This window comes from Microplitis demolitor, chromosome 5 (assembly GCF_026212275.2).
Source record: "Microplitis demolitor isolate Queensland-Clemson2020A chromosome 5, iyMicDemo2.1a, whole genome shotgun sequence".
Classification (NCBI taxonomy): Eukaryota; Metazoa; Arthropoda; class Insecta; order Hymenoptera; family Braconidae; genus Microplitis; species Microplitis demolitor.
The window spans coordinates 6879668-6899114 of NC_068549.1; the positions used below are offsets into that span (position 1 = coordinate 6879668).

Below are 19447 nucleotides of genomic sequence, written 5' to 3' on the forward strand. Positions count from 1 at the left end.
GAGAGTATTATTATATAATGAAAAAAAAAAGATAAGGCAAAATAATTATTCCTTGAGTTCTACTTATACATTTTATTTAATAATTGTCGGTTTATTTTAACAAATTAATTTTATATTATTATTAGATATAAATTATAATTCAGATAAAATATTACGAGGTCAGTTAGAATTAAAATGAGTATTAATAGGAATTTCTAGAAATATCTCAGTATTAAAACATCATATCAAATAAATTGTTAACAAATAGATACATTCTTATAAATGTAGTTATAATAATTTAAAGATAAATATAAACTAAAATAAATTTTTTATTGAATATTGAACGAAACGTTTTATTGATAATATGAATTTTGTGAAAAATTAATAGGTATAACATCATCAAATATATATCGACTTATAGAATATTGTGTGATCAGGAAGTGATATAATGAAACAAGACGATTTCAGGCAAAGGTAAAGTTAGCTGACAACTTCCAATGTTTGAAATCGTGTTTTATCCTGTGCTACACAATATATTTTTTATATCCTGCATATATATTGGAAGTTTTAATGTTTGGTGTCAGTAAAAACAGACCAATTTCTGACCGATAGAGCGGCGAAATAATAATGCTGTATTTTGAATATTCAAATTTATGTAATTTAACAAGGAAAATAATTGCTGTTTATTAATGACTTCACTTCGCCCAACAATTACATGTGATCTGAGATATTTCTTACTTTACTTTCCTAGGTGTGTAATATACTATTTCACTTTTGTGGGCAAAACGGGGTACCCCCTAAAAAGGTGAAAAAAGAATTTCTGCATATTAAATAAAAGTTGATTAAATTAATAAGGAAAAATTACATTTTTCACAATTATTGAGTGCAAAGGAAGAAAAAATTTTTTTTATTGGTATAATGCTCAATTATATTTGCGAAACTGGTTTCTGAATGTTTAAAAAACATTTAAACAATAAAATTTTTTTTAAATAAAATTTTGGGGGTACCCCGTTTTGCCTACCCTACTCCCCCTTCCCCCTTCTTCAAATAAACATATTAAAAAAAAATAATAATCTCATAGTTTAAATATTTGAAGAATCATCTTCTTTTTGTTTTGGTGGCAGTACATCCGGAAGTTGTACTTCATAAACTGGTTTATTATTTTCACTTATCCAAATACTCCCATTCTGTGCGCATCTTATCACATAGACTAATCCATGAGCAACTGTTTCAACTCTGAAATTATTAAATAAAAAAAATTACTAAATAATTCTTATGGTCATATATTTATTGATAAATGTTTAATGAAATCAAAAGTATGACAACGTTTAGATTTGTGTCGCGCAAATTATTAGGTCAATACCGAGAAAATTAATATTGAACTATATAATAAGACAGCCTGCAAAATATAATTTTAGCCTAAAAAATTTGAAAATTTAAATTATAAAATTGACATGGTTTTTATTAAAATTTATTTTCCAAGTTTTGATTAACTTACAATTCATATCAATTGTAAGTAATTTTTTTTTTAAATTCTGTATCTCAGGAAAATTGTACCGACGTTATCCTTTTCTATTAATGATTAAATTTTTTTTTTTTTTAATTAATTGATAAAATTTTGATACGCTTATGGCAGTTGAGTCATTTTGAAAATTGTTAAAAAATGAGTGGGCACACTGATAAAAAAGTTGACTTGATTCAAGAGAAAAAATCTTGAACCAAGAATACCATTTTGAAGAAAATGATTTTCTTGAGTCAAGAGAAAAAATTCTTGAACCAAGAGAAATTTACTTAAACCAAGAATAATTTCTTGGCTCAAGAATTTTTTCTCTTGAATCAAGTCAACTTTTTTATCAGTGCACTGTCTGAGAATGGCCTTAATCTTTTACACAAATTCACCTTTTCGAGTAAATTTTTGTCAATAAGAAATTATCAAGATTTGTATTTTACTTAATTATGAGATCAATTTAATAAACAATTTATCTGGCATTCAAAAAGACAATAACTTTTGATTTTTAAATATTTTTCAAGAAACTAGAAGATGATCAAATTTATTAATTTAAAAATTTCGTTAGATCTCTCAACTCATTAAACTTTACCAACTGCATTAAGAATTATTAAAATAAATCGGAATATTCAGAAATATTGTTAACTTAATTTTGAATTTTCTATAATTTTTTGACCTTAGATAATTAAAAATAATATTTTGAATATCGTCTTCGAGTTTTTCGAGCTTGCAGACACCGATAAGTTCTAAGGATATCCCACAGGTTAACATTTTTCAGTTTTAATCATATTTACTTTTGCGGATGAACTCTTGCACTTTCGGTTTCAATAATTTTCATATCATCATTTTCACTTATTTCACATGGATAGGTTAGTAATTTTGATAATCCTGGACAAAGTACAACGACTTTAACTCCTGTTCTCTTAAAATGATAAGGTTGCTGAAAATAAATAATTCATTTTTTTATTGGTAATATCGATTACTTAATAAAACTGTTTATATTTTATACACGGAGAGAAAAGAATAGTTCTGATTCCTATGTAGAATAACTATTACTATGTTACATAGTAACGATTTTTTAGCGTAGAGAGTCACGGGACAGAGTAATCTCCTCCATTCTACATGGTAACGTTGACTATGCTAGCATAGGAATGATTACTCATCTACATTGACGAGAGAACTACGCCAATGGACATGACTTCAATGATACTTAGCAACATTTACGATCTTTTATTTATTTTATGTTTAGTAAATAAAGTTATGACAAAATAAATAACTTAAGTTACTTTAAATATATATAGAAATTGAATTACTTTATTGAAATAATTAAAATATTACTCATAATGAAATATCATTTTTTGATAAAAGATAAAGAATAATTTTTAAAATTATAATATTTAGTACACTGTGACTAATTCCCATTAAATTTTACTATGGGTCCATTGTAACCCCGGACCATAAGAAAACTGATACAAAATTTACAAGTGTACCATAGTAAACGTATGCGCATAGGTCCCAATCGTGTCGTCTGCGCATACCATTTCCTGTGGGACACATAAATTTTGTACCAGTTTTCTTATAGTCCGGTGTTACAATGCACCCATAGTAAAATTTGTTGAAAACTTTTCACAGTGTAATAAACAATTTGTTTACTTCATTTGCTGGCTTCGTTGTCTTATATATCTTTATTAAACTTTAATGACAGCTACTCAACAGTGTGGCCACAAAGAAATGATTTCAAAATTCCCTGATATTTTCCGGTTTTCCAGCAAAGTTTTTCGCATTTTTCCCTGATTTAAAAATTTTATTGGTATCATTTAGATATTCAAAGTTTTTTAAAAAAATTTCAAATTTTTTATTAATTTTCAACAGTTTGTAACTCGAAGGAAAATAGTCGTACAACAAAAACAAAAAATTAAACTGTAGCTTCAAATGTCTAATTTTCTGATTTGGTCTTGGAATTTTTTTATTGTGCACGATTCCGGAGCAATCAAAAATCAATCATAATTATCAAAAAAAATTATTGAAGCTCGAAAACCGTTTTTAAGACGAGCAAAAATTTGGTAAATTTATTTTTCGATAGTTTTCTTAGAGTTACTCCGGAACCGCACATAATAAAAAAATTTCAAACAGGTCAGAAAACAGAACACTTGAAGATACAATTTGCATTTTTTGTTTTTGTCGCACGACCATTTTTCTTTGAGTTACAATTTGTTGAAAATCACTCAAAAATTTGAAATTTTATTAATAGCTCTCAATTTTTGTAAATAGTGTGTTCTTGAAACTTTTTTAATTTTGAACTGTCGCTAATTAAATCCCGGATACTTTTCGAAATTCCCTGACATTTTCATGATATTTCCCGGTTGCATTAAATTCCCTGATAATTCCCGACATTCCCGGTTTGTGGCCACTCTGTTTAAGCAGGACTGAATAGCATTCTACATAGCCCTGATTCCCATGCTAGATTTTTCAAAAAAAAAGTTTGGTTACTATGTAGAATGGTAATTATTACTATTCTTTTCTCTCCGTGATATAATTGAATGATATTTATTTAGAAATTAATAATTACTGCAAATGAGCGGCTAAAACTGATAACTGCTTGTTTCGCAGTTGAATAAATAGGGAGTTGTGGTACAGGTTCAAGGCCAAAAATTGTTGCAACATTAACGATAATTCCTCCTTTACCCCCCATATCTTTTCCCATTTGTTGTACTCCTAGAAGGCTACTACGAATTACAGTAGACTATCGGTAAAAAAATTAAAGATGATTATTATTGAAAAAATATGATTTAAAAAAGTATAAAAAATATTTTGATAATATTTATCATTACTTACGATATTAACGTCAATAGCTTTCGTTATGTCCGTTTCATTGAGAAGATCTGCATTATTAATGAGAATTTCAAGCCCTCCAAGATAATTTATTGCTTCTTTAAATATGACTATTTAATAAAATATATCTTGATTAATATTTTTTAAATTTTTATCTAAATAAAATAAAAGAAAATAATAATATTTACCATCTAATTCACTACTTTTTGATATATCATTTTTAAAATGTGTAACTTTTTCTTCGCCAAATTCGACATTTAAATTTTCGATTGGAGAAACTTCACTGTCATGAATCTCTTCATCTCCAATCATTACAATTTTCTGTTGAATTTTTATTTAATTAATTAATTAACTTTAATATTAATAATAATAATAATAATAATAATAATAATAATAATAATAATAATAATAATAATAATAATAATAATAATAATAATAATAATAATAATAAAATATTACATTTATTTATCATTAAAAACTTACTTCAGCACCATTTCGTAGCAATTCACGACAAAAAGCTATTCCTAGTCGATTAATTGTGCCAATAATGATAGCTTTTTTATCTTTTATTTGCATTTTAAATAAATTTAATTATTTTTATAATTCAATAAAATTGTAATAAAATCAATCGCCCCGGACGAGTGACGCTTATGCACTGCGATATTGTTCAGAATCGTTTTCTCAATTATATGATCCTTGACCTTTCTTGTTTTCGTTTAAATTACATTATAAGTATTACATGTTTAAATAATTAAATAAATAAAAATAATTAATGTAAATTAAAATTAGTTTTTAATTTTATTTATAACTTTTTCTATTAACATTTGAGTATAAAAAAAATATTTTTTAGCTATAAATTGAAACTATAATTTTTAAAAAGTTTTATTTCTCAATTTTTTATTATTCTCATAGAATTATTCTATATTTTGTAATAAAAGAAATTTCAAAAAATTTTTAATTATGATTATTATTTACTTATAGTAACGGTTATTATAATTTATATTTTATGGTGGATAAAATAATTATATATATACAAAAAAAAAAAAAAACGTCGACAGTAAAGTAAAAAAAATCAGTTAACTCTACGAACTAATAAATGGCTAAAAGTCAATCATATTTTTAAATTCAACTGTCAAATAATGTAAAAGAGCTAGTACTTGATCAGGGAACCAGTACTCGATCAATCTATGTATTTGTATATCTATATTTAGTGAAATTTAGTAAATATATATATATATATATATATATAAATATGAGTGATCGGGTACTAGTTTTCTGATCGGGTACTGGGTCTCTTATCTTAAATATAGAAATTATAACTTTTAAAAGTTTAATTTGACATTCATTAAGACGATCATACTAAAAACAAATCAAATTTAAGTTTTGATGAATTATCAAAATCATTATTCAAAAGATTTTGTAATAAATGTGCAACCATTCAGAAATAATCAGAAACGAATTCTTAGATATTGAAATGACGACACGTGTTGAAAACTTGAGTTTAAAAAATCTCATTGAAAACTAATAACTGTTCCGTTTTTTAAATTTTTAATTTTCATATCGGAAAGTCAAAAATTGAAAGGTTATGATTCAATACCCAAATGAATCTGACTACTGTTTTTAAGTTTTCATATAGGGGAGGGGGGGGCAAAAGGGGGTACCTAAGGAAATACTAACATTTCACATTATAGGTGGATACGAAGGCAGAAAATTTTTTTTTGTGGGGCAGAGAGGCGCCCCTCCAAAAAATTATAAACTTTTTTTTTATTTTCAAATTTTTTCATCATTAAGAATGTATTTTTCTCCCTTGACAACTATTTTAGGTTTTACAATACTCAAAAAAAATTTTTTTAGGTGTAATAATTCATTCCCCCTCGATTAGTTCAATTACTAATTGTTATTCAATAAAAAAAAAATAATTTTATATTTCTTATTTGTCATTATTTTATACTCAAAAAACGTGTTTTTTGATTTTTTAGATTACAGATTATTTTGCATTATTTAAAAAATTTTATCGATTAAAAAAATAAAATATTATTTTTGAATATTATTAGCAGCTAAATTTGCCCCAGATATAGAAGGTCAAATAAAAAATGGATTAATATATTAATTTTTTTTTAATTTAAAGATAAAACTTAAAAAAAATCATTTTTTCAGAATTTTCGGCTGGTCCATTTTGCCCCAGGTGTTATGCGTAGGGCTAAAAATGCGCAAATATATCGGATTTATAGTAATTAGACGAAAAAAAAAATTTTTTTTTTATAAAATTCTGGGGGTTCCCCCGTTTTGCCCCCTCCCTTCCCTATACTTAGCATGGATTAAATCATTTTTCTTAATCAGGGTAGAATCACCTCGGGATATTTCGGTAATACTAGTGTAACCATCTGATAGTTTTGCCGCAAATGTTGTTTGTTTTGGTAGTCACATTCTTTAAAGTAAACTTTCTAAATTTCCGTCATTTAGATCAAGTACTTGTTTAAATTTGTAGTATTTTTTCTAAACATAAAAAAGCTTCACTGGCGCCAAGATAACTATTAAAATCGAAATCAGACATGTTACAATGTAAATTATACATAAACATAATTATGATATTAATGAATATGTCAACAATGAACTCGTACCATTACACAGTCACCTTGAGCAATGAAGTAAAATATTTTTATATTACCTTTTATGATTATAAGAACATTTATATGTTTAGTATGATTGCAATGAGTAATTTATTATTCATTTATACTTTTAAAACTTTTTTTTTATTATATTAAGTATATACTTGTAATGCGTGTTACTTTATGTGTAATCAATATCATTTATCACAAAAACTTTAAAGGTATCAATGTTCATTAAAAAAAATTGACCCAATAACATTAAACGAGGTATAAGGTATATATTTTGAGGAAATTGTATGTACTTGCATTTGTACTGTATGCAAGCGAGTAAATATAAATTAACACTTGTTTTTATTAATTATAAATTATGAAAAATCCAATAGTTGAAGTCAAACAAGGAAAATTACTTGGTGTTTTGGAAAAAAATTGTAATGGAAATAATTTTTACGCTTTCCGAGGAATCCCATATGCAGAGTCACCAGTCGGAGATTTAAAATTTAAGGTTTTTTATCAAAATTTATTTACTACAATATTTTAAAATTAGTATTTTATTTTGAATTATTGAATAATGATAACAAAAATTGATTTTAGGATCCTGTACCTAAGAAATCGTGGTCTGGAGTCAAAAACGTTACGAAATATGGCAACAAATGTGCACAAATAAATTGGTTTTCTCGCAAGATCACTGGAGAATGTGATTGCCTTTTTTTGAATGTATACACGATGGAATTAAATCCGGCAAATTTGAAAGCTGTTATGGTTTTAATTCACGGGGGGAATTTTGCATTTGGATCTGGGAATGATGACATCAATGGTCCGGATCATCTGGTCGAGAAAGACATAATTTTAGTTACGATAAACTACCGACTTGGAATATTAGGTATGTTGTAAGATTCGCATGTTTTTTATTTAAAATTAATTTTAATAAATAGGCAGATAAATTGAAAAAAAAAAATTTAGGTTTTCTTAATTTGGATGATGAAGAAGCACCTGGAAATCAAGGCCTGAAGGATCAAGTGATGGCTCTTGAATGGATTCAGCAAAATATCAGTCGATTTGGTGGTGATCCAAATAATGTTACGATTTTTGGATACAGTGCTGGAAGTGCTGCAGTACACTATTTAACTTTATCGCCACGAGCACAAGGTATTAAATAAACCTCAAATTTCTATATACAGGTTAGTCAGTCAAAATGAAGTATTTAAAAATTTTTATGAAACAACTTTTTGAAGGATTTTAAATCGTAATTTATATTACTTTTAAGCGATTTTAAACCACCGGGAGTTATTTTTAAAAATTTAAATCACTTAAATTTGCATATTAATAAAACATTAAAAAAATTTTTTTTTAAATACTTAATCTTTTATTCTTCTATATTATTAAGAGAATAAGGAAAATTTTGTCCCCGTCATATCTATATAATAAAATAAGTTAATGTTATTAAATTTGGTATCATTAGAAAGGTCTTGACTTGAATTTGTGCCTTTTCATAGTTTAAACTCTTTTTTATTGCTAAGTATCGAAATAAATCGCGGGAGAACGGCGAGTTATATCGTATGTCTCGTATGTCACGGAAAAAAATGAACTATAATAAATTGAGAAACGACAAGTAATATAATGATAAAGTGATCAGTAAATACTATTTTCATGAATAGTAATTCTTTGATTTATAATTAGAACGTAAATAATTATAGGATAAATATTAAAATTTATTGCCTATGCAGTCAAAATTAATATTTTAACTTTAAAAATCGTAACTTAAATATTTAAAATTTATGACACTTATTGTGAAATTTATTGTTTGGAATGTTAACATTCTCTGAATTTGACACTCAGGTTCCGGGTTATAATTTCAAATACTAATTTTTAAGGTGTCGTTTTTCCGTGCATATATAAGCTTTTGAACCAATGGCATTTTTTGAACCTTCTTGACTAGCTGAAACAGAAAATGGTAAAATTTTTGGGAAGTTATATCATGAGGACAAATACAATAGTCCGATTTCTATATTAAATCTCTCGTTCTCTAAATAATTAATTATTTATTTATTGCCAGAGGAAAAGTTATTTTAACAATATAATTTTTATAGGTTTATTCCATAAAGCCATTTTACAAAGTGGGGTTGCAACTAATCCATGGGCGAGTGTGTCAGTTGATTCAATGAAAAAAACAGTCCAAGAAATAGTATTGATGCTAGGTACTAAAATTACAAACCCAAAAGAACTTATCAAATATCTGCGAGAAACTGATGTGAATCTTTTACTTGAAGCAGAATCCAAACTTACCACATGGAAGGTACCAATTTATATAAATTTTTTATTTCATTTTTTTTTAATTATTCAATTTTGATTTGACGTTTTACTGTATTATAATTATTTGAACACCGGGATGAATAACAGGATAGATTTTCAATTATCAACAAATTTGGACCGTCAGTTGATATTAAATCAAAAAATCCGTTTTTGGATATTTCTATTGAAGAAGCTGTCAAAACTGGGATCAACGTGCCTTGCATTATTGGTATCACAAACGATGAATCTATTATAGTTATCAGGGGTATTCTTATTTTATTAATATCAATAATATTTTACATATTTTTCTTCTTTTATAATTTTCCATTTGAATACTTATTAATTTAATTTCTTAAGTAATTTAATTATTTTAGACTTGGATGAAAGTCAGCTACTTGAAATTGATAACCATCGAGACTCTTTATTTAATCCACAAGTATTAGATCATTTAAAAAAGTTAAATATCTCAACTGATGATTTGATTAAATTTTATATGGGTGATAAAAAAATAAATTTTGAAAACAGACAAAGTTTTGTTAATTTGATAAGTATGACAAATTTTCTAATGAACATTTATGAAGTCATAGACATTCAACGTCAGGAAAAAACTATTAATACATCGATGTATTTTTATAAATTTGATTATTATTCAAAAAGTACATCGCAGATGCAAAAAATTCTTTCTACTGATTTAATAGGTATAAATTAATACAATTGGAGCTTTTTGCAAATCAAAAATCGTTTTATTGGTATTTAATCGATAATATTCACACTGAGTTGCAGTAATCTAGAATCTTTTTAAATAAACTAACGACTGCTAGAATAAGTTTCAAATCAATCAATTACCACGTGAATAATAAGAGCCCACACTGTAAAAAGTTATTTGTGAATTCAGATAAATCGTTCGCTTTGTAGACAATTTTTTGAATTAAGAAAATAATTGTTTAATCAAATATATATTTATTTTAATTTATCAAGTAAATATATTTAAGCAGAAATAATAATTTATTTGATTTAAGAATAGTATATTGTGTGTCAAGGGATAAAACAAGACGATTTCTGACTAGTGTGAAGTGGCTGCCCGAGCCGTAGGCGAGAGCTGACACCCGCAGTTTAAAACTGTGTTTCATCGGAACTGAAAATTTCAGTGTCTGTAGCCAGTACGAATAGTACATTACACAACTAGCGAAATAAAGTAAGAAATGTCTCAGATCACATGTTTGTTGACCTCGGCTCCGCTTCGGCCAACAATTACGTGTTATCTGAGACACGAACTTACTGAACTGTTAGAGAATGAGAAATCAGTGATTTACAGTCACTTACTGAATAGCAAATAAGACAAAAATATTATTTTCACTTATTTTTTAGTAATTTTATTTGATTAATTAAAACTGTCAGTTAAAAAATGAAATGAGTAAACTGAAGAGACAAGTAAACAAATGAGATGAGTAATAAGGCTGCAAATGAACATTAAATATAACTAACACCGGACAGAAACAATTATGTTTCTTTCCAAGGGAAGAAATCCGCATGTTTCTGTCCGCGGTATGAAGGTTATTTGTAAATTACGAATCCGCTAGCAGTTGATTGCAGCATCGGTTTGAAATTAGCTTGTTTCGACTGGCTATAGAGACCTGAAACTTTAAATTTCGATGCTGATATCATGAAAAATGTGTTATTATCACTATAACAATAACATGTTAACTAAAATCAAGTAATAGTTACATGCAACTACAATTTATTATTCTCTGTGCATAACTGAGATTTACTATAATTCAGTGTAATAACTTAAATTTGATAAATAATTTACGAAATTATTTATTATTATTATTATTTTAAATAAATTTAATGTAAATAATAAAAAAGAACTAAGAACTTTTTTATTAAAATTAACAAAATTAATTATTAAATTGTCTTATAATATAATAGTAAAAGCCCTTGTTGATTTTTAATATAAAAAAAAGACACCAAAATTTAATAATAATAATAAAAAGGTCATCCTAGTTAAAAATATAATATCTAGAAAAATAATGAACGTGCAATTGCAAAATTAACTAAAAAATAATTATTATTAATTTTTGTTTTTAATTATTATTAGGTACTTGCCACTGTGAAGAAGTTGGCTATTTTTTTAATATGAAATGTTACAAAAAAATAGGAATAGAACCACCAATTCGCGGTACAACTGAATACTTTATCCAAAAAAATTTTATCGAATTATGGACTACATTCGCTAAAACAGGGTATTGCAAACAAACTTTTTACTATCATTCAACAAACCATATGACTTAATTTATCTACAAAAATTATGTTTTAGATTTTATCTAATTAATATCATAATTTATTGTTACAGAAATCCAAATCCTAAATCATCAGATCTTATAACGATTGAATGGAAACCTATTGACGATTCTACAGAATATAATTGTTTAAAAATATCTAATGATATAAAATTAATTAAACAAGAAAACGAATTACAAAGAGTCCAAAAAAATGTTAAATAATTAAGTGACTTTTAAATTTAAAAGAAATGAAATGAATTTTTTCTTTTACTATATATTTAATGTAAATTTGAAATGTGAATAAATTATAAAATGACATTTATTTATACAAACATTCATATTTTATAAAAAATAACTAAAGTAATCAGTGATGAAATGATAATACTTTCAAATTATTTCACAAGTAATTTTAAATAGTATTCATAAAATAATTATAATATTCACAGACTTTTGTACTGAAAACTAAACAACACTTTACATTTTTTAAATTTAACATTTTTTTATTAAGTAGATCTATACTTTTTTAGTTTATAAATTTAACAAAAGAAAAATTTACTACATAAGCTCCAAGTGTATGAAAGATATTCATAGTATGAAGTACATATTTTTTTATGAACAATATTAAAAAATATGAGAATCACAAGTTCTAATTCCTTTTGATGTATAATTATAAATTTATAAAAAAAAGTTCCCGATTACTTGTCTCCTTATAAGTTTCATTACCGAAATTGTTTTACGGGAGGAAGCTGGTCTGACATTAAAAAAAAAGAGGATATTTTTGTGATTTTTTTTTTGAGTACCTTCTTTAATAAAATTCTTAAAATTTGTAACGTTATTAAGCATCATTCCAAGTATATTCTGCTAAATTTTCGTTAAAAAATATTGAAAAATAAATCTGTGGCGGTAGGAAGAACTGAGTAGCCTAAAAAAAAAAGTTTCCATGCTGTAGGCAGGAGAACTCATAACTGCCTCATCTGAAATAAAAAAAACCAAAAAGATTTCTTTAGTACATAAAATTATCTTGGATTTGAACGAAAGAATAAATCAAAATATTCATTTTTGAATTTTCGGTAAAGGTGCAATCAAAACATTTTGATTTTTGCCAAAAATTGTTCCTTTTGTTTAATTAAAAAACATGTAGTTGTTGGAAAAAAAAATCCTTTGTTCAAATCTAAGATAAACTTATGACTAAAGAAATCTTTTTGGTTTTTTGATTTTAGATAAAGCAGTCCTGAGTTATTCTGTCTACAGCATGGAGATCTTTTTTTATTGAGGTGACTTGTCTCTCCCCACTACTGCTGGCTTATTTTCCAATATTTTTTTATGAAAATTTGGCAGAATATTCTCGGAATGATGCTTAATAATATCACAACTTTTAACAATTTTAATAAAGAAGGTACTCTAAAAAAAAAAAATCACAAAAATATCCTCTTTTATTTGTATCTCAGACGAGCTTCTTCCCTTAAGACAGATAATTACTTCTTCATATTTTTTAATTAAAAATTATTTGTAAAAAGCAAGTTTTTAAGGAGACCGGGGGCTAGGTACACTAGGACCTCGTTATAAGACTATTAGTTTCTCTCTCAAACTATCGTGATACCTGGTTTATAAAAAAGACAGAATGATAGTCTTATAACGAGATCCGACTGTAGTTTATTATCAAAAATTTTATTTCTTAAACTAATTAATATAATTATTTTTGTTATAAAAATATAAGCTACATTACGTTAAGATATATACAATTAAATATATAAATTTAAACAATAATTTAAGCAAAACAAATTTTAATCCTCTTAGTTTTCTTAGCGCGTGACTCTCTCAAACCATCAACAATTTCATACATTAATTCACTTTTTATTAATGTCAATTTTTTATATTCATCTTGGATTTCAATACTTTTTATATTTTCTATAATAAATTTTAATGTCATTTTACGTAATCTATGAGCATTGTTTTTTTCAGCTTCACAAATAATACGTATAGCATTGTCCGTAGTAACAAAACGAAAAATAGTTGGCCCACAATAATTATGTAATTTAATTATTTTAAATTTTTCAGCAACAGTTAACATTCTTAAAGCAAGTTCATAATTATCTTCAGCTAATGTTTCACCCGTATATAAAAATTTCAAAACTTCTTGCATAACATCAGGATCTACATTTTCAATATCAATACGATTCATATCTTTATTTGATTTAAACAATCTTAAGAAAACAGAGCTCTCAGCAGCAAGAATAATTTTATGAGCTGGAATTTCTCCACCACCGACAATCAACATCACATCACTCAATACAGCTGTCACATAAAAATTTGAATAATTACTACTTCTATTAATCACCGATGATGGTAAAGATTTATCAGTAAAACCTAACCAAATAATTTTACAAACAACTTTCATTGATCCGATAAATTTATTGTCTTTAAGAACATCCAGTTTATGATGTTCGCTCCAGTCATGAACTATTTTTGAGTATTGTCTTTCTTTATTAACAAATACTTGAAAAATTACTGTTCCCGGCTTGGTAACATAATCCTTTCTTACATCTATTGAAATATGTTTATCTCCAGCAGGGTGTTCAATTTTTATTGTAATCAGACAATAATCAAGAGCTTCCATAAAATATGAAGTGGAATTGAGATAATCCAAGCCAGAATTTATCGTACTTTCATGTTTGATAGTATTACTTTTAACGTATTCCGCAGTCATCTTTGAATTTTTTCCAAGCTAGAAATCAACAAACGTTCAAAATTATCTAGTCTTTAAATATAAATTTTAGTTTCATTGCTTACCTTAAATTAATTATGAAGTTATTCTATTTGTTATGTTACTGATTAACAAAAATACAATTACTTGTATTCAAAATTTCGAAAAAGTTGTTATAAATAATTGTTAATTTTTAAATTATTAATGAACAAAATTTTTTAAAAAATAAATAATATATTTTTTTAATTTAAATTTGTTATTGTTGACATTTAATGCATAGTTTTATTCCATATGCAAATTGGCTTGTCTGCAACAATTACGGTAGCGCCATTTTTTCGATACGAATTGTTACGAATTTACACGATTAATTACGAAGTTTGAAATAATAAATATGTGTAACAAATAATTGCTAATTGAGCGTGACTCGTTTTTTTATTTTTTAAAAATTCCTGGTCTTTTTGAAGTTCAAATTTTATTTGAATAAATAAATTATCGTTACTAGAATGTGAAGTGACAACCGTTTTACTTTAAAATTAAAAATTAATAACTTTTTGTCATCCCTGGTTAAAAATACTGATTGAAAAAAATTGAGAAGCGGTCACTCCATACAAACTATATATCTATATATACAATCAAAAGAATTGAGAAGAATTCAAATTTCATCATTTTTAATTTTTTTCAATCAATATTTTTAAACAGGGATAATTATTAATAGAAGGTATGAAAGAAGAATATTAATAGATAATGTCTGTTCATAATGAGTGCGAATGTCACTGACAAGTGGGAATTTTTTAATTCTAGAGTAAATGGATAAAATGTATGTAGAATAAAAAGTAAGAAATGTGTATTTAGATAAATGGAAAATCGGTCCGCGAATTTTTTTAAATTTTATTATTTTAATTAATTAATGTTTACTTAGAATTTATAAAATGTCTCATGACTGCTAGCATTCACACTCATTTGTTCTTATCACTTTTAATGATATTAATAAAATGAAATAGATAAAAGTATGTCAAGAATAGATTATAGTTATATTATCTCTTAAAGAATGTATGGTCAAATCCTAAATTACGTGATAAAACATTTGATTTTTATTTTATATTCGATATATTACCGTGAAGTTCGGTACTTTACGGCGAATTTACAGTAAAATTTCGGAGACTTACCGTAAAGTTTGCGGCAATACTGCGGTATGTTACGATAACAGTGCGGAATTTTACCGCAAAATACCGTCATTTACGGTATTCAAAAGAATTACCACAATTTATCGTAAAATGCGGTAATTTAAGGCATATTCCAGTAATTTAGGTAAAATGCCGCATTTTAGGGAAATTTGCAGTAAATTGCCGCATTTTTCCGGTAAAATACGGTAATTTACCGTAAGTTTGGATCTGCTAAGGTTATACACGTCATCCGCAATTTTCAAATAAAGATGTCAAGAACTGGGCCACTTACTTTAATAGATTTACTTAATTAATCAAATTAAAACATTAACTTGAAGTGATGGAGTAACCCAGAGAAAACGAGTCTCGAAAATATCATAATATTTAATATATTTCAGTAAGAAATACTAATGCAAATTAATAAATGCCTTACTCTTATTATTTATTACTAATGTATAGTAAAAATTTCAAAATGGTTACTAATACTACATGTAGTAACAATAATAGTAATAATAATAATAATAAAAAGATAAAACACTAATAAAAATTTTGTTTTATTAAATTCCATTCTAATATAGTAAAATGAACTAAACATATTGTCCAGTTTACGAATGAAGAGTTTATATTTATGAATATGAGGTAGTATTTATATAGATATATAAATATACGGAGTGATCGGCTACTAGTTCTCTGATCGGGTACTAAGTTTTATACTTTACTCGAATAATAAAAACGAGCAACCTGCAGTCAGTACGTGACTGTCCAAATATCACTACTGAATTTTTGAAATACGCAGAAAAAAAGGATTTATTGCCACAAAAATTGATTTTTGTTTTCAATTTACAATGCAATAAATTTCTCGGGGTAAGTTAAAATTTTTTTTAGGCGAATAAAGAATTTTCGCGTCAATGAATCCTTTTTTTTCTGTGTATACGCTCTTTTAGTTTTGAGAAACTCCCTAAAACCAAAAGAAAGTATAAAAATATATCAAATATCACTCAAAATTTTAAGGCCCCCCCCTGCCCTATTAGAGGAGAGAGGGGCAAAATGGGCTGACATTTATATTATATATAAGCCCTCAATTCTTAAGGGGTCCATTTTGCCCCCTTTCCCCTAAATAATATAACTATATTCAGTGACATTCAGTCATATTTAGTAACAGACTAATTAAAATTAAAATATTAATTTATTTAAATAAAATAAATACGATCGTCTTTTTTCCCGCGTAATTCAAATATAATTCGAATCACATAGATAAATTTATTTATCTTAATACTTAGCAATAAGAAAGAATTTGAACTATGAAAAGGCACAAATTCAAGTCAAGACCTTTCTGATGAAACCAAATTTAATAAAATTAACCAATTCTATCATATAAATATGGCGGGAACAAAATATTCCTTATCCTCTTAATAATATAGAAGATGATTAAATATATAAATAAAAATAAATTTTTAAGACAGTCAAAATTACATAATTTCTATAGCATTTTAAGTTTTTAATATGAATTTAGTAATTTTAACTTACATTTTTTTATTAAAGTCCCCAATATTTTTTTCTTTTTGTAAATAATAAATAAAACCATACTAACAGTAATCATTTTAAATAATTATCACTTAATGACTTTTTTTCAATCAAGATAAAATCTTAGCTTTATATACTTTTAATTACTAATCAAATTAACTAATTCATTATCTATCTCTCTCTCTCTCTCTCTCTATATATATATATATATATATATATGTATAGTATGATATTCGTTCGAATAACATTGATGATAGCGTGCAAAACGGTATAACTTTTATACTATAATATAGAAGTATAAAAGACGTGGAGAGTTTTTATAACAAAAAATCACCAATTCTATAAGTTTCTAAAGTTCATACAGGTAAATTTTCGATATCTTTATTTTTTTTTTTACTTTATGAGTATCTTAATACTTGGTATTATATATTATAACTTGAAACTGTTGAATATGTTATAATACAAAAGGTCTATGATTATAAATTTTGATTAATCATAACTATAAAATTATTGAGATATAATTTTTAACAATAGTTAATGATTTTTTTTCAATGATTTTCTATTTTATTAAAATTGATACATCGTAAATGGCTAAAGATTACGAGTTTATTACTTAAAATATTTTTCATGACACCAGCACAGAAACTTAAAATTTCAGTGTCTCTACGTTAAGAAGGGTGATTCTTTAGTATTCAAAGTATTTAAAAGCATTAAAAAGTATTCAAAATTTTTTTTTCCTAATCCTTTTATATCCTTTCTTTTAATAAGGGTTGTTTCTGACTGGCTGCTGCCACTGAAACTTTAAATTCCAATGCAGGTAATCATGAAAAATGTAGTGTGTAACTCAGGATGAACACGATTTCAGATCGCGGGTGACGTCAGCCAACTTCACCCTGGTTTGAAATTGTTTTGTGTCATCTCTTGTCACACAATATACTATTAATTTTTTAATTTTTGTCGTAAAGATTTCAATTAGCGATGGCTAAACATTTGTTGGGACTTTTTTTTTTTATTGGAGCGTTATTACTTTCAATTATTACTGCAGAGATAGTAAACGATCATGTCCACAGATGTTTACTATTCGGTGAAGTATGTTTATCATATCGATATTATTGTTAAATTTATAATTTTTCGAATTTTAAAAAACATATGGATCATTCCATGTCAAATCGACCAATGGTTGGAATCGACCCCTTTTGATTTGGATGAATTTTGGTCAGAAGTTTCCTATTACCATATTACGCAATTCTGCCAAAGAAAAAAAGTTTTAAAATTTTTCTTCAAAAGTTATGCAAAATTCAAAATTTCGCGATTTTTTAAATTCAAAAATTCATATTTTTGCAAAAACAAAAAAAACAAGTTCTGAAAATTCCAGAATCTTTTGAAATGTGCACAAGGTGTTATACAAAAAAAAATTGAGCCAAAAATTTTATGTCAATCGTCATTTTTGACGAATTTCAAGAATTCAAAAATTGACAAATTTGTCATTTTTTAAAATTTTTTTTTGGAAACTTTTTTTTTCATAGCTTTAAGTATCCTTTTTAAAAAAACTTTAGATCGTTATTGTAACTATCATAGTTTTCGAGATATTGAAAGAATAAAGTTGAAAAACTGGAAAAATCGCGAAATTTTGAATTTTGCATAACTTTTGAAGAAAAATTTTTAAATTTTTTTCCTTAGGCAGAATTACGTAGTATGGTAATAGGAAACTTCTGACCAAAATTCGTCCAAATCAAAAGGGGCCGATTCCAACCATTGGTCGATTTGACATGGAATGACCCATATTACAATGAATGATTTTTTTTTTTATATAGTGCATCTGGGATAGCGATTGCTGCTCGAATCGATGTTTACCGCTACGCTTTCACACTGGTACGGGCTTTGTATGTAACTGAGTGTGAAATATCGTTTAAATAAAAATATAATCCAATTTGATATTTATAAACAGCTATTATAAGGCATACAACATTTTATGTATTATTATAAAATATAAAATAAATAAAAAATAATTAACTACCTTTTTAGCTTATTTGTATGCGAATAATACTCTAAAAAAAATCTGTAAACCAGCTAACCCTGCAGGCCAGCCCCGAAACTTCCCGCTGTTATCGAGCTCTAGCAGCTTGAAAACACTTTTGTCAAAATATTTATTCGAGCTCAACGAGCTCAGCAATATATTTTCATATATTTAGATCATAGATCTAAACAGTGATTTTTTTTATATTTTTTGAATAATGTCACTGAAACTAACGAAACGATAAATTCGAAAAACACTTTTTTTAGATCTTATTAATTGAGCATTTTAGGGATTACAAATGTTAAAAATAATATTCTTTTAAGTACATAAAAATTACACTGTAAAAAGAGCGGTGTTAAAAATTGACTTAATTTAATTCCACCCGGTGTTAAAATGAAATTACATCGGTGTAAGAGGCGTAATTCGGCGGTGTTAAAATACCAGTGTTAAACCGGCGTAAAAGCGGGATAGCAGATGTAAAAGCGGGCTAAACTGCATCCGCTTGGAGTATTAACTTTAAAGATTATAAACACATAAAAAA

At 26.2% G+C, this 19447-nt stretch overlaps 3 protein-coding genes and 1 long non-coding RNA gene across 5 annotated transcripts; 2 read left to right on the forward strand and 2 right to left on the reverse strand.

Annotated features, from left to right (window-relative positions):
- Positions 1-878: 878 nt before the first annotated feature.
- Positions 879-4964, reverse strand: LOC103569621 (15-hydroxyprostaglandin dehydrogenase [NAD(+)]). The gene is made up of 6 exons (XM_008546987.2): positions 4802-4964; positions 4507-4639; positions 4322-4428; positions 4056-4229; positions 2281-2426; positions 879-1215 (listed from the first exon to the last, which is right to left on the reverse strand). The coding sequence occupies exons 1-6, from the start codon at positions 4892-4894 to the stop codon at positions 1062-1064; spliced, it is 807 nt and encodes a 268-aa protein (XP_008545209.1). The 5' UTR covers positions 4895-4964; the 3' UTR covers positions 879-1061.
- A 2322-nt stretch (positions 4965-7286) lies between these two features.
- LOC103569622 (juvenile hormone esterase) lies at positions 7287-11720 on the forward strand. The gene is made up of 8 exons (XM_008546988.1): positions 7287-7429; positions 7519-7807; positions 7888-8073; positions 9015-9220; positions 9325-9481; positions 9591-9914; positions 11315-11459; positions 11570-11720. Exons 1-8 carry the CDS (start codon positions 7295-7297, stop codon positions 11718-11720), a joined length of 1593 nt encoding a protein of 530 aa, XP_008545210.1. The 5' UTR covers positions 7287-7294.
- A 231-nt stretch (positions 11721-11951) lies between these two features.
- Positions 11952-16945, reverse strand: LOC103569624 (speckle-type POZ protein B). 2 transcript variants are annotated; one of them, XM_053739191.1, is made up of 3 exons: positions 16893-16945; positions 14289-14326; positions 11952-14223 (listed from the first exon to the last, which is right to left on the reverse strand). In XM_053739191.1, exon 3 carries the CDS (start codon positions 14203-14205, stop codon positions 13267-13269), a length of 939 nt encoding a protein of 312 aa, XP_053595166.1. In that variant the 5' UTR covers positions 14206-14223; positions 14289-14326; positions 16893-16945; the 3' UTR covers positions 11952-13266. The 2 variants fall into 2 exon arrangements, with proteins under 2 accessions (XP_053595166.1, XP_008545211.1); XM_008546989.2 differs by lacking the exon at positions 16893-16945 and having other exon boundaries at positions 14289-14523.
- Positions 16946-17156: 211 nt separating this feature from the next.
- LOC103569625 (uncharacterized) lies at positions 17157-18898 on the forward strand. Its single transcript, XR_548930.2, has 3 exons — positions 17157-17253; positions 17855-17978; positions 18704-18898. It is a non-coding gene; the product is annotated as an uncharacterized LOC103569625 (long non-coding RNA).
- The last annotated feature ends 549 nt before the right edge of the window (positions 18899-19447 follow it).